Below are 18681 nucleotides of genomic sequence, written 5' to 3' on the forward strand. Positions count from 1 at the left end.
TTAAAAACATCACAATCAATCAACGGACGAAATTTCAATTTAATACAACAGATATTGCTTGAGTTGTTGGCCCCACATCGAGTGTGTTGTTTTTGTTGGTTTAAATGTGATTTTGTGCTGACTGAGACACGTTATTCGTTTGAATGTATTAATTTGATTCCTTTACAATTTTTCTTGATATTAATAAGCCGTCTTTTTAAAAAAACATCACAAGCAATCAACTGATGAAATTTCAATTTAATACAATATATATTTCACGAGATATAACGAGTATGTTGTTTTTGTTGGAAGTTTTTCGTTACACTGAGCGACAGTGATCAGCTGCACCGCGATTTTGTTATGGCGCCCTCTATCTTCGTTTGTACTTGATCACTGTTATTTGGTTATGGCGCCCTCTATTTGACTGAATCCGTATCCCATGAGGGCGTGCTCTAACGTAAACGCAAATTTAGTCGGTTCGAGAAAATGGCAGGAACCGTGCGACCAAGGTGAGAATGATTCAGTGTTAAGTTTGCACTACCCTGTGATTTACTTTAAGTTTTTGCAGCTACATATACAGTCGTTTTGGGGGATTGTGGATCCCAGTCTCCCCCAACACTTCCCTTCCAAATACCGTATTCGGAACATAGTGGATATATTGCCGGAGGTAATGCCGGCAAGCTAACGTTTACTAAAAAAAGGTTTGCCGGTGTGGAAGGTAATTCTGTCCCCCGGTAAAAGTGTCTGGGGGGACAGAATTACCTAGGTAAAAGTGTCCTCCCTGGCCCGTTAATTCTGTCCCCCTCCAGGTAATTCTGTCCCCTCCAGGTAATTCTGTCCCCTCCAGGTGATTCTGTCCCCTCCATGTAATTCTGTCCCCCAGGTTTTTTTGTCCCCCTCTTTTGAAACCCGGAAGGTTATTGTTTTGATGAATTCACTCTACAAGGTATACATTTTGGACTTTTAATCTGCCCTACATGAATATAAAAAATAATTAATTTAGTCTATACGTGAACACAATGTTTCGATTCGGAGTACGGTGAAGTCTATCGCGATTCTACCGCGATAGGTCAACACAGCGGCGATGCATGGTGATGGCCCTCGTCTCATTGATAGTATGATACAACGTCTCCTTGGATTGGTCTGTTTTCCCATCATAGCGCGTAACGACATTTCCTATTGGACGAATTTCCATTGTAGAGGGAGATGCATATGTACACGTTATAATCACTGCCTCAAATCTTGCAGCATGTACTGGCGCGTGCGACACGCTGCTGCTCTCAGTACATACTGCATGGGGACACATTTTCCAGGGGGACACTTTCACCGTTGGGCAGGGGGACATTTTTACCTGGAGGGGGACAAATTTACCTAGGTAAAAGTGTCCCCCGGACACATTTACCGGGTCACGAGCCGGTAAATGTGTCCGGGGGGACACATTTACCAGGGGGGACAGAATTACCTGTCACACCGGCGGCAATCCATATCAACAGAGGGCGCTGTGCTCTCTAAGATAGGGCTGAATCAATTTTATAAGATAAATTAAATTACCACCAACAGTTGTGTGGCACCCTTGGTCTGGTGGATAAGCAACGGATCTCATGAGCGGGAAGACCCGGGTTCGATCCCGATCCCCGTTGGCGACATTTTTAAAGTTTTTTTTCCCCATCCCAAAAAAATAACAATATTCTTCTTTTATTATTTTAACGTGTCTCAAACATTTTATTGCAAAGTATTACATTTTCTTTTTCAGATTTGTGGCTCTAGTCTAGAGGATTTTGTTTTATGGGGAAATAAAGTCCGAAATTGTAAAATGGTCTGATTCCCATCTTGGGAATATGAAGGTACAACGATAATGTTGACATGGAGCCAGACTAAAATTTGTCACCGGAAAATGTCTTAAGTAAGAAAAAAACAGTAACTGCACATGTTCAGTGCATATCCGGAAAGCTAACGTTTACTACAGGTTTGCCGTCTCCGGCAAAATATCCACTGCCAAAAAAAACCAACATTGGCCAACAAAAACATCAGATTTACCTCAAAACGGCCTCCAAATTACTAGATATGCCACTTGAGGTACAAGGAGAGATCGATGATTATACTCGAAGTACTAAAGTTTGCTTATGAGTCGGATGAAAAGTGAAACTTCCCGTTCAATTCTGAGAGCTCCCCTCGCGATCAATCGTGAACACGTTAAATTTCCGACTCGTGTTTGAACAACGCGATGTGGACGTACGTGCCCAGTGTTCATTCAATGGTCCCAGCACGATTCCGTTACCGAGCGCGATGCATGATCATGATAATGAGTAGACTGTTCTTGTTTGTACACACAAGTGCATTTCGAACAATGATACGGAGTCGGGAACTAGGGCAGCTATCAGCGGAAACCAGTTCAAGCTAGTTCCCCACTCCGTATCATAGTTCGCAATGCAGTTTGTAAAAACGAGATTGATTCAGGTATCTAAAAAGTTTTGGGTCTGAAGTTAACAATAATGAATATGTTTTTATTTTGTTTTTTTTACAGTGTAAAAATAGGGGCTGGTGCAGTAGTGTGCGTGGAGGCTGAACTCCGTGGTGATATTACGATTGGTAAGCGTGGGATTCTGGGCAAGGTACTTAAGTCCCCATATGCCTCACCTAGTCCAGGGGTGTGAATGGGTCATCATTAGCTGCAATGGAATTATATCCCATACAGAGGGAAAAGAAATATTTTCAGTCATGTCAGTCGAGGAAAACTGGAAAGATACTCGATGAGCCATATTGGCTAAAGACAGACATCTTTTCGGTTGTTTTTGGCATACTGACTTACCAAAACAGCTCTTGTTTTCTTTCAGATTTTTTTTTCTCTCTATTTTTTTCTTTTTAATACAGTTTGTACAGTTTTATACTTCAACCCGCTTTGGGTTCTTTTGTATATCTGGGTTCTGAGCCACTTCAAACTTGACACATTCATAGACCATCAACTAAAAAAGGTGTACCAAACAATGATGTCATGATGACATCTTCATGTGTCACATGACATCACATTCAAGGTGGATTTCTCAAAGGCCCACATCTAGAGAAGTACAGGTCTGATTTGGTTAAAACTTATGTAAAATTAAAGTGACATCATGATGACACAATCGTGGGAATTATAAGAGAGTTTTGAATTGTTTACTCTTGTTTGAATTCCAAGGTGCCAGGACCGTGGTGCATCCTAAGGCACGGATCATCGCCGAGGGAGGACCCATTGTGATTGGAGAGAGTAACCTGATTGAGGAACAGGTGGTCATCATCAACAGGTGTGTGTTCGGTGCAAGTTTAGGGTCAGTCTGTGAGAAGAAGAGGAATGGAACAGTAAAGTTATCCCAGTTGTTAAAATGTACACAATTAAGGTCAAGCAAGGACCCTTAATATAGTACTTTTTTTGGGGGGGGGGGGGAATCAGCTCCATCACCCTTTAGTTTTGTACAATACCTTCTAAAGTTTTTTTTTACCCATGCAATAATTCCTAGCAAATAAGCCATTTGAGAGTGAAATTTGAATAAAATCTGGAACGCTGACTTAATACAGTGCTTTGCACGTTATAACTTTGCATTCTCCCGACCAAAGAGACTGTTACTATATCACATGATTCGGGGCAAGCCTTCGGCTAGCAACCCCCAGCTCTGGAATGGTCTGGTGTCTTTTGTGCCATTCTCACCCATTGTGAACAATGTATTGATGCTGAGTGTCTCTTACGTAACTATCCAAGAGCTTGCCCCGAATCATGTGCGCTTAGCTACAGTGTCTTTGGTCTGGAGAATTCACAGTTAAAATGTGCCAAGCAATCTGAGCAAGTCAGTGTACCAGACGCTTTGCAGATTTAAATCCCGAAGGGCATAGGTCACTCGCAAATGGCTTATTTTCTTCTCAGCAAGAACTTGAATCTTGGAATGAACATCAACCATTACCCAGAGGTGCGCATAAAAATGTTAATTTAACTTGCTAATTTTGTTTTCAAATGGTGGCTGCTTATATAGTCGTGTTCCCTAATGTGGCGCACTTCGAAGCTTACCCAACTTTCCTCGTGTAGTGTTGCCAAACTTCTTTGTTGACAAACCTCAAATTCATGCAAAGAAATACTGGTACTTTTACCTTATTAATGCTTGCTATTTAACCTCTGTGAACACTTTCGGTTTCATAAATTTTATCTGAAATTCAAAACGGTGGCGTCCGGAAATTGGGCACAAATTGGCGGAGTGTTCCCTAACGTGGCGCACTTGAATAAATCTCGGAAAATTCCAAATTAACATTTAAGAATTTCTGTAAACTTGATAAATTCTTATAAATCATTATTATCTCTACTTACAAACCCAGCCAGATGTTTGTCAGAAACTTATTTTCTTATTTTTCGGGGCATTTTCAAAAGGTTCACTTTGCACTTGAAAATAAAATCAGAAATAAACTCGCGATTTATGAACGGGAGTGTTTAGAACTTGATGAAATTTCACTTTCTGTGAAATTTCAGTTAAAACTTTTGCTCTAGCTAGGCGCTACAGGCGAAAAATCAAAGTGCGCCACGTTGGGGGCCGTGCCACGGTAGGGTACATCAACAATATTAGGCCAACCATCATTTGGTATCAAAACTGTGGCTGTGACGTAGCAAAAGAAAGGTCTGCACACCATTTTCAACTAAATTTTTTTCTTGGTGTCACTGGCTAATAAGATGTGGGGGATGAACTTGTGATTTGTGTTTTCCTTCTGCACAGGCAAACTGAGGGCTCGCCAACAAAGGAGGGCGGACAGAAGATGGTGATTGGGGCTAACAATGTCTTTGAAGTTGGTAGCTGTATCCTTTTGTAAAAAAATCCACTGACGAAAGATCAGCTTGGTTCAGTATTTCATGAATCAGTACCAGATACAATTTGGGGCCTTGCATCTTATGATGCTCATGCTGTTGTGTCAGATTGAGGTGCCTAAGTCGTCCTGCAGTTGCAGGATTTCACACTTTTTCAAAAATGGCATAATTGTCTCTGGAAACGTCATTTTTGTGCCAAAAACTACCCCACTCTGGACTGAGGAAAAAAGACAAGAAACATAGTGCTCAACTTTACTTGAGTAAAGACAAGTCCAATCAAAGTTGGATTTGAATTACTAAATCAACTGGGGCACTTTGTGAAACTGTTTGTGAATGCTGCATACATTTTACGACTCTTTTGAGTAGGGAAGTGTGGCGTAGCAGTTAGGGTTCGTGACTCATGATCAGTGGGTCAGGGGTTCGAATCCAGCTGCTGGCCATACGTTGTGTCCTTGGACAAGCCGCTTCACCCCCACTTACCTCTCTCCGCCCAGGAGTATAAATGGGTACCGATATCAGCTGGGGAGTAACCTGCGATGGACTGGCATCCCATCCAGGGGGAATAGAAATATTCTGAGTCGTTTCATGCCACTGAAACCGGAGATAAACGCCGGCCTGATGGGCCATATTAGCTCGGGACAGACTTTACTTTGAGTGGAGTGCCATCTTTTTGATGACTTGGTGTTTCTTGAATGTAGCCCCTGTCCTTAACACAATTTCTGAATAGGCTGCGAAGCACTTCGTGTCGGCGACAACAATGTTATTGAAGCAAAAGGTAAATAGAAGCATAATTAACAAATTGTCTCGTCCTAAAAATGAACAGTACTTAAAGCTAATGGACACCATTTGCAAACATTCAAAAATGACACATTTAACAAAGCATCAGAAGCACCGCAGTACGTGATCACATTCCAGGCTGTCAAGTGATAGGTTCTCAATGACTGCCGGCTGTCTATTGTGTCAGTTATATACAATGTATACAGTTTATTGTTATATGTTTTGACATGCCAATGGCGCAAGATTGACGCTCATTGTGCTGATTATGAATAAATTATGTGTTTTTTGGGTTTTTTAACGCACCCGAGTGCAAACATACTGGAGCAGGCGTCACCCTTTGTGAAGACGTTTAAACATTTAACCATGCTTAATAGTTTAGCTAAACATTTACAAAATTAAATGCAAAACCCCCATCCTTATTTTGCTTGTGGTAAATTGTACAGTTATGTTCACAAAATTTATGGAAAAGAATTTGGAAGATAGAGGTAAAAAAAGGGGAAATTAAGGTATTTAGTTTGATGGAGCAGTTATAAACATTATGTTCAAAACCCAGCTAGGGGCCTGGTCGTCGATAATAAACTACAGCTTAGGTTTGGGCCACTTTCGATGGCCAGGCCCCTAACTAGTTTTAAAATTGCTCCCTTATTTAAATTAAATTAACCCCTATGTCAGATGTCATTCGGCCAACAACACACTGGCTGTTTTCAGACTCTATATCCCTCACGATTATTTTGAGGCCATGTTCAGAATAACCTCATCTTCTCTTGAGGGTTGGTAATGTTTTAAGTTTTGTGTCCAAAACCTAATTTACACAGTCTTTTTCTTCTTTATTAGCTGTGGTAGGACGCGATATCGAGCTCAGCAACGGCTGCGTGATTGGCGCGTTCTGTCCGATCACAAGCAGTGAGACCTTGCCAGAGAACACCGTCATTTACGGTGAGAAGTGCGTGCGGAGGGTGCAGGCCGAGAGGCCGCAGGTAAGCACGCAAGAACGCAGTTAGTGTTTGCAGTCAATTAAAGGCATAGGATCATGCGCTCTTCATGCATTTTGTTCATTAATGTTTAAAACCTGACCCGTTGAAGTTTCATCTCAGGGGCTATATTACACTTTCGAGAAAGCAGTAGACAAAACATGCACAACCTTGTGATAAAAAAACACCACTTTCTTAACAGCACTCTTCATTCCAAAAATCAGGCAATTCGGGCGATTCACAATGCAGTGTGCCACCAAGAGTTTGCCATGGAGAGTCCATTTTTCAAGTTTACATTCGACAAAACAAGGCCCATTTGAATGAGTGTCAGTAGACAACTTGAGCTGATATGTTATAGATTGGGGCATAGCGTTCTGCCGCCTTACCAAAAAACACCATATGGATTAGAAGAAAAGAAAAGGGCAAACAGATCCTTTTCTACGCTTACGAAACTACTGACTGGAAAAAGTAACAATTTCAAATGTCCCGCGCTGCGAATTTGTCGACCATCTCCCACAATGCACTGGGAAAGATGAACTCTCCGTGGCAAACTCTAGGTGGCGCACTGCATCGTGAATCGCCCGAATTGACTGATCGTTGGGAATTATCTACATTTCTTGATTTCAAATGACAGCAAGCCCAATGGAATAATTTCATGGGGAGTCTAGTATGCTACAAGTAAGATCCTTAATCTAAGTACGATTTTTGACAATAATCCGGTGGGTTACTTTTGGGATAAATTGAAATTATCCTGCATGCCATTTTAAGCTTTCATTAACTGCTTGAAAATGTAGAAAGCGTCAAGCTACGTAAATGCATAGTCTCGTAAAGAACATGGCCAACAAAGTCCATTAACCTCGTATCGATATGCGTAGACTGGCCACACCACATGCACGCACCGGCGATGGTTATCAAGCTGAGCACCCTATGATTACGCGCGCTAAGCTGCTTTTTCTGTTTTTAAACCTGGATACAGGCACAGACTCTCCAACTTGACTTCCTGATGAAAATCTTGCCAAACTACCATCATCTGAAGAAGTCGACTCGGCCTAAAAACCCAGAGAAATGAACGACCGCGCGTGGGACCTTCGAGTTGTGGAGGGGGAGAGTCTCGAGAGGGACACAAATATTCAAGGTGGACCATTCCTTCAATTTGTTCATGTTGTTATTTATTTTGGTTTTGGAGTTCTTTCAAAGCATTTTGAGCATTTCCCACTTTTTGTTGTTTTGGAAATGCTCTGCTGTTAATATGCATGTCAGCAACCTCTGTGAAGTACTTTGTTATTTTCTCCTGTGTCCCTGGAGCGAAGGGTAATGTTTGATAATTGGGATAATACGCGGATGTAATGCTCGGAAAGCTGAATTGACCTGCATTTTCTACGTCATACATGTACGTCTCTTATGGACAGCTGCCTGCTTTTCATGTGATACGATTCCTTCGCTTGACGTTCGGAAATTTTCGTTCAACTGAAACGTGGAATGTTCTTCAACCCGAACTGAACTTTGCAACTGGAACTTGCATCTAACATCTGACATGTTGCTTGCCAAAGAGATTCACCCAGAAATCTCAAAAAGCAATGAAATAGTTCTAGCGATTGAAAGTTTTTTTCCTAACCCTATTCAATGCAACAGAAGGTGACAATGGTACAATAGTTGTTGCATCTTGTTGCATTTAGCAGGGTAACTGCACATAGTACCATGGCAGATACAACAGAATCCACACTTTTGCAGTTTGTTGCATTTAGCAGGGTAACTGCGTAGTGCTAAGGCTGGTGTATACCGAGTTCACTGCACAATGCAACAGAATCCACTGTTGCAGTTTGTTGCATTTGGCAGGGCGTTCATCTCAGCTGTGTTGCATTCTGTTGCATTTAGCAGGGTGCCTAGAGAAAACGTGATGGGGCTTAACTGAAAGGTACTCAGGCTTTGGTATGGACAGAGTTGATCTACAAACTGTTACTGTGGTATCAGTCTTTTTTTTAAAGTAAAATAGAATCAACTGAATGTACATATCGCATTTGTGATGATACATACGATGGTTCATGAAGCATTGATATTAAGTTTTGGAGAGCTGCAGCGAATTTGAGGTCATTCAGAGAAAAAAGTCATCGAATGTCCAATAACGACCGTCTGAACTCATCTGCAACATTATAGGATGATGGACAGCCACATTGGCAAGGGTATACATGTACGTAGTTCATAGTAACATCACACCGCACTGGCTCGGCCTGTGTTACAAGCAACGTAGATTGCTGTCAGATTGTATAACGCGAGTAATTTACTTGAGAAAATTGTCTGGGTATTTTCTTACTGTGTCGCGGTGAGTCAGAATGACATCCGGCCTGAGGCCTGAGGGTTGCTAATTATCAGAAGAAACTTGTAAAAAAAAATTCTCCCGATGATACCCAAAAAAAATCTAAGATTTGTGATCTGCTGAGACATTATGAGTCTAGCTATGTTTTTTATGGGGCGCCAAATTGTTGATTCCGAACGATTTGCAGCTTCAATGTCACTTTGGGTGTTGCAGTGGGTATATTTATTTGAAGAAAAAATTGGAATTTGTTTTAAGATGTTCAAGAATCTAGGTAAGAATCTTCGGCTTTCAGAAGTACTTTTAATCAGGTATAAACTTTAAAAGTGTCATTGCTGAACTGTTCCAAAATACATGTATTTGGAATTTGTTTGTTGCAAGTTTTGGTCATTATTTTTTTAAATTTATTTTATTTTCAGTAGTTTTATGTCAATCTGTTGGGGTAGTGACATCGTACATGTAAATACCAAATTCTATGAATATTCATTCCTGCGCGGTTACAATATTGGTACATGTATTTGATGGGGTATTTTGGGAATGCATACTTTGGTAATGCATGTGTGTACATTGCAGCGAAACTGTACTAAACATTCGGATACTCTTAAAGTTGCGTCCCGTGTTCTTCAACAAAATTCGGTTTATTCCATTAATTTTCAACTTGTATGTTTTATTCCAATCAATAAACCTCATTCCCCCCCCCCCTTTTTTTGGACGTCTGCAAACCTCTGAAACAAGGGTTTTTGTTTTGGGCACAAATAAATCCGCTATGCAAGCAGACTGGCCCCCAGTCCCTACATTATCGCTATTGACCATTGGGCAGGAACCAGCCTACCCGTGAAAACAGGAATCATAGTCTGGCAGCCAATAACTCAAAATTGTAAGGATTATTCACCAACTAAACGCGGGCCGATTTTTTTTACCGTCAAAGTCTCATGCAAAAGTGAATCATTTCTGAATCGCTGGAAAAACAGCGATTTAAAAAAGGGAATCAATTTTTCGGGATGAAACTCGAAAAATTGCACGGGGAATGCAACTTTAAGTGCATGCGAGTGTGGAAGCATCCCGGTCCCGGGCAGAATAATTCCAGTAATTATAACCTTGCATTAGTCTGTACACGAGTAGCTTGAAGTCAGTCGAGTAGATTTACGCTGCTACCCACTCCCTTATCCCCTGAAGCTATAAGGCTCCTTCCCGTAGTATTTATTTTGTAATTAGTATGTCATACAACCCTTTCAAGGCAACATTACATGATGGAGCAAATATTAAAACTCAGAATCCGTTAGTAATTTGAGATGTTGTCAAATTTTGTCTGTTCGTGTCTCGTGTTTCCCCCGACGGATGAGGGCTGTAGGAACATTGCACATGTAACTGTCATACCGGTACGCAGGCCGGAAAGGCAATCCGATTTGTCAGTTTCTCGTCTCCTGTTTCAATGACTGATGTCGGAGACTGATTATATAGCGAGGCCATCAAGCATCAGTCTTTGGTCGTGATAATTTTTTTTGTATTTTTGGATAGTGGGTTCAAACATCCCTATGTGCTCCACAACTTAAACTTTGCTATTGGAAGCTCAAATTCATCCAGAATGAAGGCCAAACCACGATGTATGAGTTTGATTCCATGCAGGCAATTCACATAGGATTGATGTGTTTTGGGGTTTTATTAAAAACATGGATTCTATGAGTCTCCTGTGTGAGAAAATGTTGGGCAGAGCCGGCCCAACCTTTTCCTGGCATGATTGAAATTCTGAATAGCCCCCTCTGTTGTTGGGGATATCACTGAGGTACGCAGTTGATTTGCTGATCCTCATGCTGTTTGTACATTTATTGCTTTTCTTGAACTGAAATAGAGATAAAGTTGTATTTGGTCTGGGTTATTCTTTGAAAAGCAGATGTGTTATTTATCCATTGTCTTTTGAAAAGCCTAGACTAAAGGAGAACATGCCCTTTCCCCTGAAAAGCAATTTTGGTTTGCAATTGAAAGGGGCAAAAGCTTCCTCTTTGATTTTTCATGCATTTTTATTCCTTTCCAGTAACAAAACCACTTACAATTCAAAGAAGAATGTTCGAAATCTAACCTGTTGGAATTTCAGCTCAGTGGATCTTACACTTCTTGAGAAAACAGTGAAAAACGATGCACAACTTTTTGATCTGGAAACATGATTTCATCCATGTATTTCAAAAAATCAGTCAATTGAATGATTGTTGGAAATCACCTACATGTCTTGATTTCTTGTAGATAACAACAAGCCAGATGGAATAATTTCATGCGGTATTAAGTACAGATGTTTTGCTGTAAGTTCATAGAGTCCCATCGTATGACGTCAAAGTACAATTTGGATAGGCTACCATTGCGGTAGGTAAGGCCTTGGTTAGCAACCACGTCACACATTATACTGGCATGAGAATCTGCCTGGAATTCCTGTTTTTTTGTTGTTGCCCAAATGTCTGCGTTTTCATTTATTTTGGGCCTGTTTTGGGGTTTTTTTTGCCTGATTTCACACCTTTTTTCATGTTTTTGCACAAGTTTCCTGTTTTTTTCATTGAAGTTCATTCTCATGCCTGATTATAAACTAGAGAGTAGGGCTTATTGTCACATAAAATAACCATAAACCATGAATTCGTAACACACTGCATAATGGCCACTACCTGTGCAGTGTATGGTTGTTACAATCGTGCTGACCCAGCACTGCAGTTGTCTCGTGCAGTTTTTGCCATCCATCACAGCTTTGAAGGCTTGCCTACTACATCTTTGCCTACTACAATGGCGTCGCTGACTTTCCGGTACACAGATGTAGGCAGGGTCATGTGGGTCAGTGAGAGAGCCATATATCCGCTCCGTTCACAAGTACCACCTCACGGCAAAGAAAGTACAGTTTGGGGTTACCAACGACGCTATTTTGCCTGACTGCAAGGAACGGTACGCGCGTCAACCAGCGGTGTATGTGTCCCACCCATGGGACGTCGTTGCTTGGTAAAAGGGCGCCCTCTTTGTTAACGCACGGAGCCCATAGATCCACAAAGTGTGAGGAAAGTTCATCTTTCATGAATAAAAAAAAAAATGCTGAGTACCAGGGTACTCGAAGTCTTTGAATTTAATTGAATGTTTAGCACTTGTATACATAATAGCAAATTTGCAGTTTCTTTCAACAACTTGCATGACATTTCAAGAGTATTACGACTTTAATGAAAATAATGTCATTTTTAAGAGAATAATGTTTTTAAAATAAGTGAAATATAAGCACAACTACAAGGTTTGTTTTTGTGGTTTTCAAGTTTCACATTTCAACATTTAGATAAATACATTGATAGAAAGGTAGTTTCCTTTCGTCTTTGCCAAACTTTCGTTTGTGTTTTCAGTTCAATGTTATCTTTCTCTGAAAAAAAAGTTAAACATTTTGTGTAAAGCCAAATATGCAATGCAAAGTTCGGAAATGTTTTCAGTCTTAACCCCTATTCAGAGTAAAGAATCATGTTTATTTTTAATTCCAGTGATTCCATATCTTGCCAGGTTTCCAAACAGAATTTCTACAGCTAGCTGGTATTTCCAAACAATGCCATGTTTTCATTTTGTGTTGGAGATAAAGACAGGAAACTGGGGGGCAAGTGTTGTCTGGAAAGCAACATTGTTTTTGCCGGTTGAGGAATGCAAACAAAGTTGATATGGCCAACTGAAAGTTTTTAGACATTGTTTTTTTCTGTTAACCCACTTTTGAAACATTTCTTTTGGGGCGGGGGAGTTTCAATTCCTGAGATTACATTTCTATTTTTGTGGTGTTTTATATTTTCTGCCTGTTTTGTTTCTGCTCCGTAGACTGTAGATTTACTTTTGCATTCCAGAAAAAGCTGTCCATTATCCCACTTTCGAAATAATTTGTTTGTGGATTCCTGAGATTACATTATCAAACTTTTGGATATTTTTTTCCTTTTTTTCTGTCTGTTTTATTTTTAAGGTACACTATAGGTTTATTCTTACATTTTGGGAATTGTTTTGCAAGATTTGTGAAATTCTATATTAGATCACAGGCAAAACTTGGAGGGGTTTTTCGTGGCAAATCCGTGAAGGGAGAAACTCCCTCGTTTTGCGTGATAAGCACCTCTCTACAACAGTCTGGAATTTGGGGTATGAGGTGCTAGCACTTCTCCCTCCACTACCCCCCTCTCATGCGGTCTTGTATAATGTTGTCTTGTACCGGTAGATGGTTGAGGATTCATCTGTTGCATTAACCCTAACAGAACTCAACCCATCCAACCCCCACAGCATGTTTGTTGGAATCTGTCAGGATGGGTACAGTACCCCTAAACTGACAGTCTTTTACATTGGGTTGGCACACCTCCAGAATCAAAGTCAGAAATACAAAAATGTATGTGTGTGCAGTTTCCCATATGGTGTTGGAATTTGCCAGGATGGGTATGGTTCTTAGTAACTCATGCCAGGGAGTTAGGGTTAACCCTAACCTTCCCAAATCCTCCGAAATTCTCTTTGCAAAATGGAGGATTTTTTAAGGATTGAGGATGCACTGTGTCAAGGTCTTAGCCCAGACCTTGTGTTGTTTATGCTCAGCTGTGCATACATTTCTAGGCGTAAATTATACTTGAAATCCTCCGCACTGCTCCAGGATGTCACTGGCTCTGCCTCAACATATGGACAGTGATTGTTGGAGGATTTTGCAAAACTGAGGCAGTGGTTACCCCTCCAAGCACCACATTCAAGAAATAGCGGATCGTTTTGGAGGATTGAGGCTGTATGCAATTTAGGAGGATTTCGCAGGATTGAGGTTTCATCCCAGCAAAAATGCATAATTAGGGTTAAAGACATATACTGTAGGATCATTTGCATTTATCCCAAAAGTGACCAAATTATTATCAACCAGCTTACTTGGATTAAAGATGGCAATGGTACTAAACACCCTGTGAAATTATTCCATCTGGCTCGCTGTGATTTATAGAAAATCAACAAATGTAGGTGATTTCCAATGATCAGTCAATTGACTGATTTTTTTTTTAATACACAGTGCTATGGACGAAATCATGTTTCGTGATTAAAATTGTGCATGATTTTTCGCTGTTTTCTCGAAAATTATATCCGCCAAGCTGAAACTTCAACGGGCTCGATTTTGACCATTCTTCTTTGGATTTCGAGTGGTGCTATCATTGGAGATACAAAGTTGTCCTTGCATTCATGATCAATCAAGTGACTGTTTTCAACCCTTAAGAATTCCCAGCCTACATAAAGCAGGATTGACTGCCTTGGACTGCTTAAGCAACCTGATACAGCTGTGCCTTGACTCCGGGTGAGTGATTAAACAGCTATGACCGCAACTTGCCTGCTTTGTCTGTTGACTGAGTTTGACTAGTCACAGTGCTTGCTTGACATTTGATCTGACTGCTGGTGACTAGCCTTTGCTAAAAGTATAGCAAGGGAAGTGGAAGTGAATTTTGGCTGTCTGTGACTGCTTAAATAGCGGGAGGGTTAAGCTGAATGTCTTGGTAGATCACTTTGTTGAAACAACAGTCACACCTCTCCCGTCCAATTTCTTGATTTGCCTTTCTGATTTGTTATTTTTATTCCACTTTGGTACAAATTTAGGAGACGTCGCAGAATGGTGTTGATTAGAATCGAGGATGACATAAGTCTCTTGTGTCTGAAATTGCAATTTGTTACTGTTTGTTGTTTGTTATTTGTTATTTGGTGTTGCTTTTGTTGGCAAATTGAACCTCCACTGACCCATGTTTCCTGTGCGAGCTTGTATCGTCAATAGGTCTTTCTTTCAGTTGCCATGGTAACAAATGAGTGGGAGTAGTTGGCAGTACCTTTTTTCCGATTTGAATGGAAATTGGGAGATCGATACATCCAATATCTTTCATAGGTCACTTGCTGTCACTAACCTGTGGGTATATGCTGTCAAGATAACTCATTGTAGAATTGAACCACAGATAGAGAGAGAACAAAAAAAAATTGTACTGGTTAACATGTTATGTATATACATGTATATACATTGTACATACCGGTACGTGTATATGTGGGTCATTGTATACATAAAGGGTCCAAAGTGGGACATTTTTACTGTCTCCGCTACCTCTGAACTTTGTACTATGCCATTCAAGTATCACTGAGAATGACTTCAGATGATATTTTATTTTTTGGGTAGTTTGCTATTCATAATCACTCTTGGAGGATGACTGCATTAAGGAGAGTGCATCCGGAATTATATTATCATAGATGTCAGATGAAACTGGGACAGGGGAAAAAAAGTGGACCCCAAATTTATAGAATGACCCATATTGCAGCTGAGTTGTACACTGCTGATTCCAGCAATCATCACCCCAACGTTATATCTAGTACCTCTTGTACATGGAAGTACAAGTGTATGCACTGTCCTGTAGACCATTCCAGGCCCGCTATCGCTTCTGTAGCGGAAGCCTCTTTCAATGGCGAAAGCATTGTGCTAGCTATTGTTCAGATAATCCATCATAAGGAAGTTGCTTTGTACATGTACAATAGTGTGCACAATGGTTTCTCCATTGAAGGGGGCCTTGCAAGTGAACAGGGATCATGTGCCTGGATATGCTGGGTGGTGGGACAGGGTTTTGGAAGTTTGAATGGTTTCAACTTTAAACTGATCCCTTATCAATGTGCTCAGTATGATGTAGTACATGTGCCGCCCCCCCCCCCCTATTCCCCGTCCCCCTGCCCCTGCCACACACCCCTTTCAAGCCGTAGGTCCCCCTGCCCCTGCCACACACCCCTTTCAAGCCGTAGGTCCCCCTGCCCCTGCCACACACCCCTTTCAAGCCGCAGGTCCCCCTGCCCCTGCCACACACCCCTTTCAAGCCGTAGGTCCCCCTGCCCCTGCCACACACCCCTTTCAAGCCGTAGGTCCCCCTGCCCCTGCCACACACCCCTTTCAAGCCGTAGGTCCCCCTGCCCCTGCCACACACCCCTTTCAAGCCGTAGGTCCCCCTGCCCCTTCCACACACCCCTTTCAAGCCGTAGGTCCCCCTGCCCCAGCCACGCACCCCTTTCAAGCCGTAGGTCCCCCTGCCCCTGCCACACACCCCTTTCAAGCCGTAGGTCCCCCTGCCCCTGCCACACACCCCTTTCAAGCCGTAGGTCCCCCTGCCCTGCCACACACCCCTTTCAAGCCGTAGGTCCCCCTGCCCCTGCCACACACCCCTTTCAAGCCGTAGGTCCCCCTGCCCCTGCCACACACCCCTTTCAAGCCGTAGGTCCCCCTGCCCCTGCCACACACCCCTTTCAAGCCGTAGGTCCCCCTGCCCCTTCCACACACCCCTTTCAAGCCGTAGGTCCCCCTGCCCCAGCCACGCACCCCTTTCAAGCCGTAGGTCCCCCTGCCCCTTCCACACACCCCTTTCAAGCCGTAGGTCCCCCTGCCCCTGCCACACACCCCTTTCAAGCCGTAGGTCCCCCTGCCCCAGCCACGCACCCCTTTCAAGCCGTAGGTCCCCTGCCCCTGCCACACACCCCTTTCAAGCCGTAGGTCCCCCTGCCCCTACCACACACCCCTTTCATGCCGTAGGTCCCCCTGCCCTTACCACACACCCCTTTCAAGCAGTAGGTCCCCCTGCCCCTGCCACACACCCCTGTCAAGCCGTAGGTCCCCCTGCCCCTGCCACACACCCCTTTCAAGCCGTAGGTCCCCCTGCCCCTGCCACACACCCCTTTCAAGCCATAGGTCCCCCTGCCCCTGCCACACACCCCTTTCAAGCCATAGGTCCCCCTGCCCCTGCCACACACCCCTTTCAAGCCGTAGGTCCCCCTGCCCCTGCCACACACCCCTTTCAAGCCATAGGTCCCCCTGCCCCTGCCACACACCCCTTTCAAGCCATAGGTCCCCCTGCCCCTGCCACACACCCCTTTCAAGCCGTAGGTCCACCTGCCCCTGCCACACACCCCTTTCAAGCTGCAGGTCAGTGAACAACGAAATGAGTTGTGAATGCTAACCAGAAAAGTCTCTAACATATAGAGTATGGTAATCATGCTGTCCACTTTCATCCACTTCCAATTCTTCAGCTCAGTGTAAGTTTCTCTCCAGACACTCACTAGAAACACTGCCTAAAGGTACCATCACTAAAGAAAAAAGAACGAAAAAAAAACTCTTCATGACTAGGAGGTTCATATTTGGCAGCTATCTATGAAGCTTTTGTATGTATTTGTTCAGTAAAAATGAATGCACAAGAGGTACATGTATACTATTAGTTATACCACGTGAGTGGAACGCGGAATAATGTACTGCGTCTGTGTCCCACTTTGGCCTCGTAGCATATGGAACACAGACGCACTACATTTACTGTGTTGCACGAGTGGGATTACAAATTTATCTTCAAGTGAACTTGACGCACAGTTAACACGCTGTACACGAACTTTTAATTGGTTATGCTATTGCATGTGACGTGCATGCAGCAGGAATGGCGCCTGCATCTTAGAAAAGCGGGATACTTGAAGTGGGATAAGGATCGTGGTATATGGGATAATACCACACTGTTGTTTCCATCGATCGTCCAATCAGGATCGAGGATTCAGGTTTGCTTGAAGAGCATCCTGCGTAGCCATCTCTTGAACAAACGCATGCATCTAGTGAAAAGGATCTACTCCAGGTGATGATACAGTTGGGTCAGAATCCAAAAATGATGGATTCATCATATGAACCTGGCATTGAAATGAACTGGACTGCAGCAATTTGCCCGTAAATCCATTGCGCCCACTGCCTCCCCATGTTTGAAAGCAAACAGACAGAGGTCAATGATACAAATGTTTTCTTCACTTCAGACAGCAATCGGTTGCTCAGCAACCAGCCCGATTGCTTTTCTCGTTCACACCTGGACCCTTGCAGGACTTTGTACATCCAACTACTTCTTCGTTTAACCATGCTTTGATTTTTTTTTTTTTTTTTTAAAGATGGTCAGATATTATCTGAGTTTGTTGACTAAGTGGATTATGTTTGCTTGAACAATATTTGCAGTTTCCGTGAAAAAAAACTTTGGCCAATAGCCCTGGCTGAGCTTGGTTCAGTATTTTCTGTATTTGTTATAGGGCAGGTTGAAGTTTATTAAGGGTTATTCTGTGCTGTGAAGTGTGTAAACTGTTTGTGTATAAGCATCGGCTTCAAGAGCTTGATCTGGTAAATATGCTCTTTTAATTATTTCAGTGTAGGCCTACTATGAAAACCTATGGTCCAAGATCCACTGTGTTGTCGTAGGAAGTGATATCATTTGTAGTTTTGCAGAAATTGTGTAATTTTAGACCATTGGACCAAAGATCTGAGCGTTGTTGGAAGAAGATTTAAGTCTTTGAGTAGAATAATTATTGCCTTCATTCATTAGAACTGAAACAGTGTTTTGTTTTGGAGCGGATTTACTATAGTGCCATTTTACAGTTGACACCATTTTTAGTCAACAGATCGGCTTGCTGTATGCAATGAGTTAAAAAGATTTCAAAAACTTAAAAGTTTTTTTTAATCCGCGTGTGGGTTATTCTATAAACTTGTTGTTTCTCCCGTCCCTGTTACATCCGACATCTAGGATTTCATAAATCTGTTACACTCCTTAATGCAGTCGTCCTCCAAGAGTGATTATGAATAGCAAACTACCTACCCAACATATCAAAAAGTGGTGTGAAGTCATTCTTAATGACACTTGAACAGCAAATTACTCAGGTAACAGGACAGGGAAAATGTCACTCTTTGAACCCTTCAGTAATAGAATGACCCATATTCAGAAGTTCTGGTTTTTTTAAAGGATAGGAAAATCTGAGGAAAATGCCATGTGCAATTCAATATTATTTTTCTTTATGTGTTAAGTTTA

At 42.1% G+C, this 18681-nt stretch overlaps 1 protein-coding gene across 1 annotated transcript; it reads left to right on the forward strand.

Moving 5' to 3' along the window:
- Positions 1 to 396: 396 nt before the first annotated feature.
- LOC119720671 (dynactin subunit 6-like) lies at positions 397 to 10148 on the forward strand. The gene is made up of 7 exons (XM_038190461.1): positions 397 to 488; positions 2504 to 2568; positions 3155 to 3260; positions 4710 to 4789; positions 5526 to 5573; positions 6410 to 6552; positions 7523 to 10148. Exons 1-7 carry the CDS (start codon positions 466 to 468, stop codon positions 7613 to 7615), a joined length of 558 nt encoding a protein of 185 aa, XP_038046389.1. The 5' UTR covers positions 397 to 465; the 3' UTR covers positions 7616 to 10148.
- Positions 10149 to 18681: the final 8533 nt, after the last annotated feature.

The sequence above is a fragment of the Patiria miniata genome, unplaced genomic scaffold (genome assembly GCF_015706575.1).
Source record: "Patiria miniata isolate m_02_andy unplaced genomic scaffold, ASM1570657v1 HiC_scaffold_9, whole genome shotgun sequence".
NCBI lineage: Eukaryota > Metazoa > Echinodermata > Asteroidea > Valvatida > Asterinidae > Patiria > Patiria miniata.

What these genes read in the sequence shown, in the direction of transcription:
- LOC119720671 (XM_038190461.1), top strand. Translation starts at nt 466, where the DNA reads ATGGCAGGAACCGTGCGACCAAG. An exon ending in CCGTGGTGATATTACGATTG is followed by an intron (nt 2,569 to 3,154) that starts GTAAGCGTGGGA and finishes TTGAATTCCAAG; the next exon opens with GTGCCAGGACCGTGGTGCAT. An exon ending in CAATGTTATTGAAGCAAAAG is followed by an intron (nt 5,574 to 6,409) that starts GTAAATAGAAGC and finishes CTTCTTTATTAG; the next exon opens with CTGTGGTAGGACGCGATATC.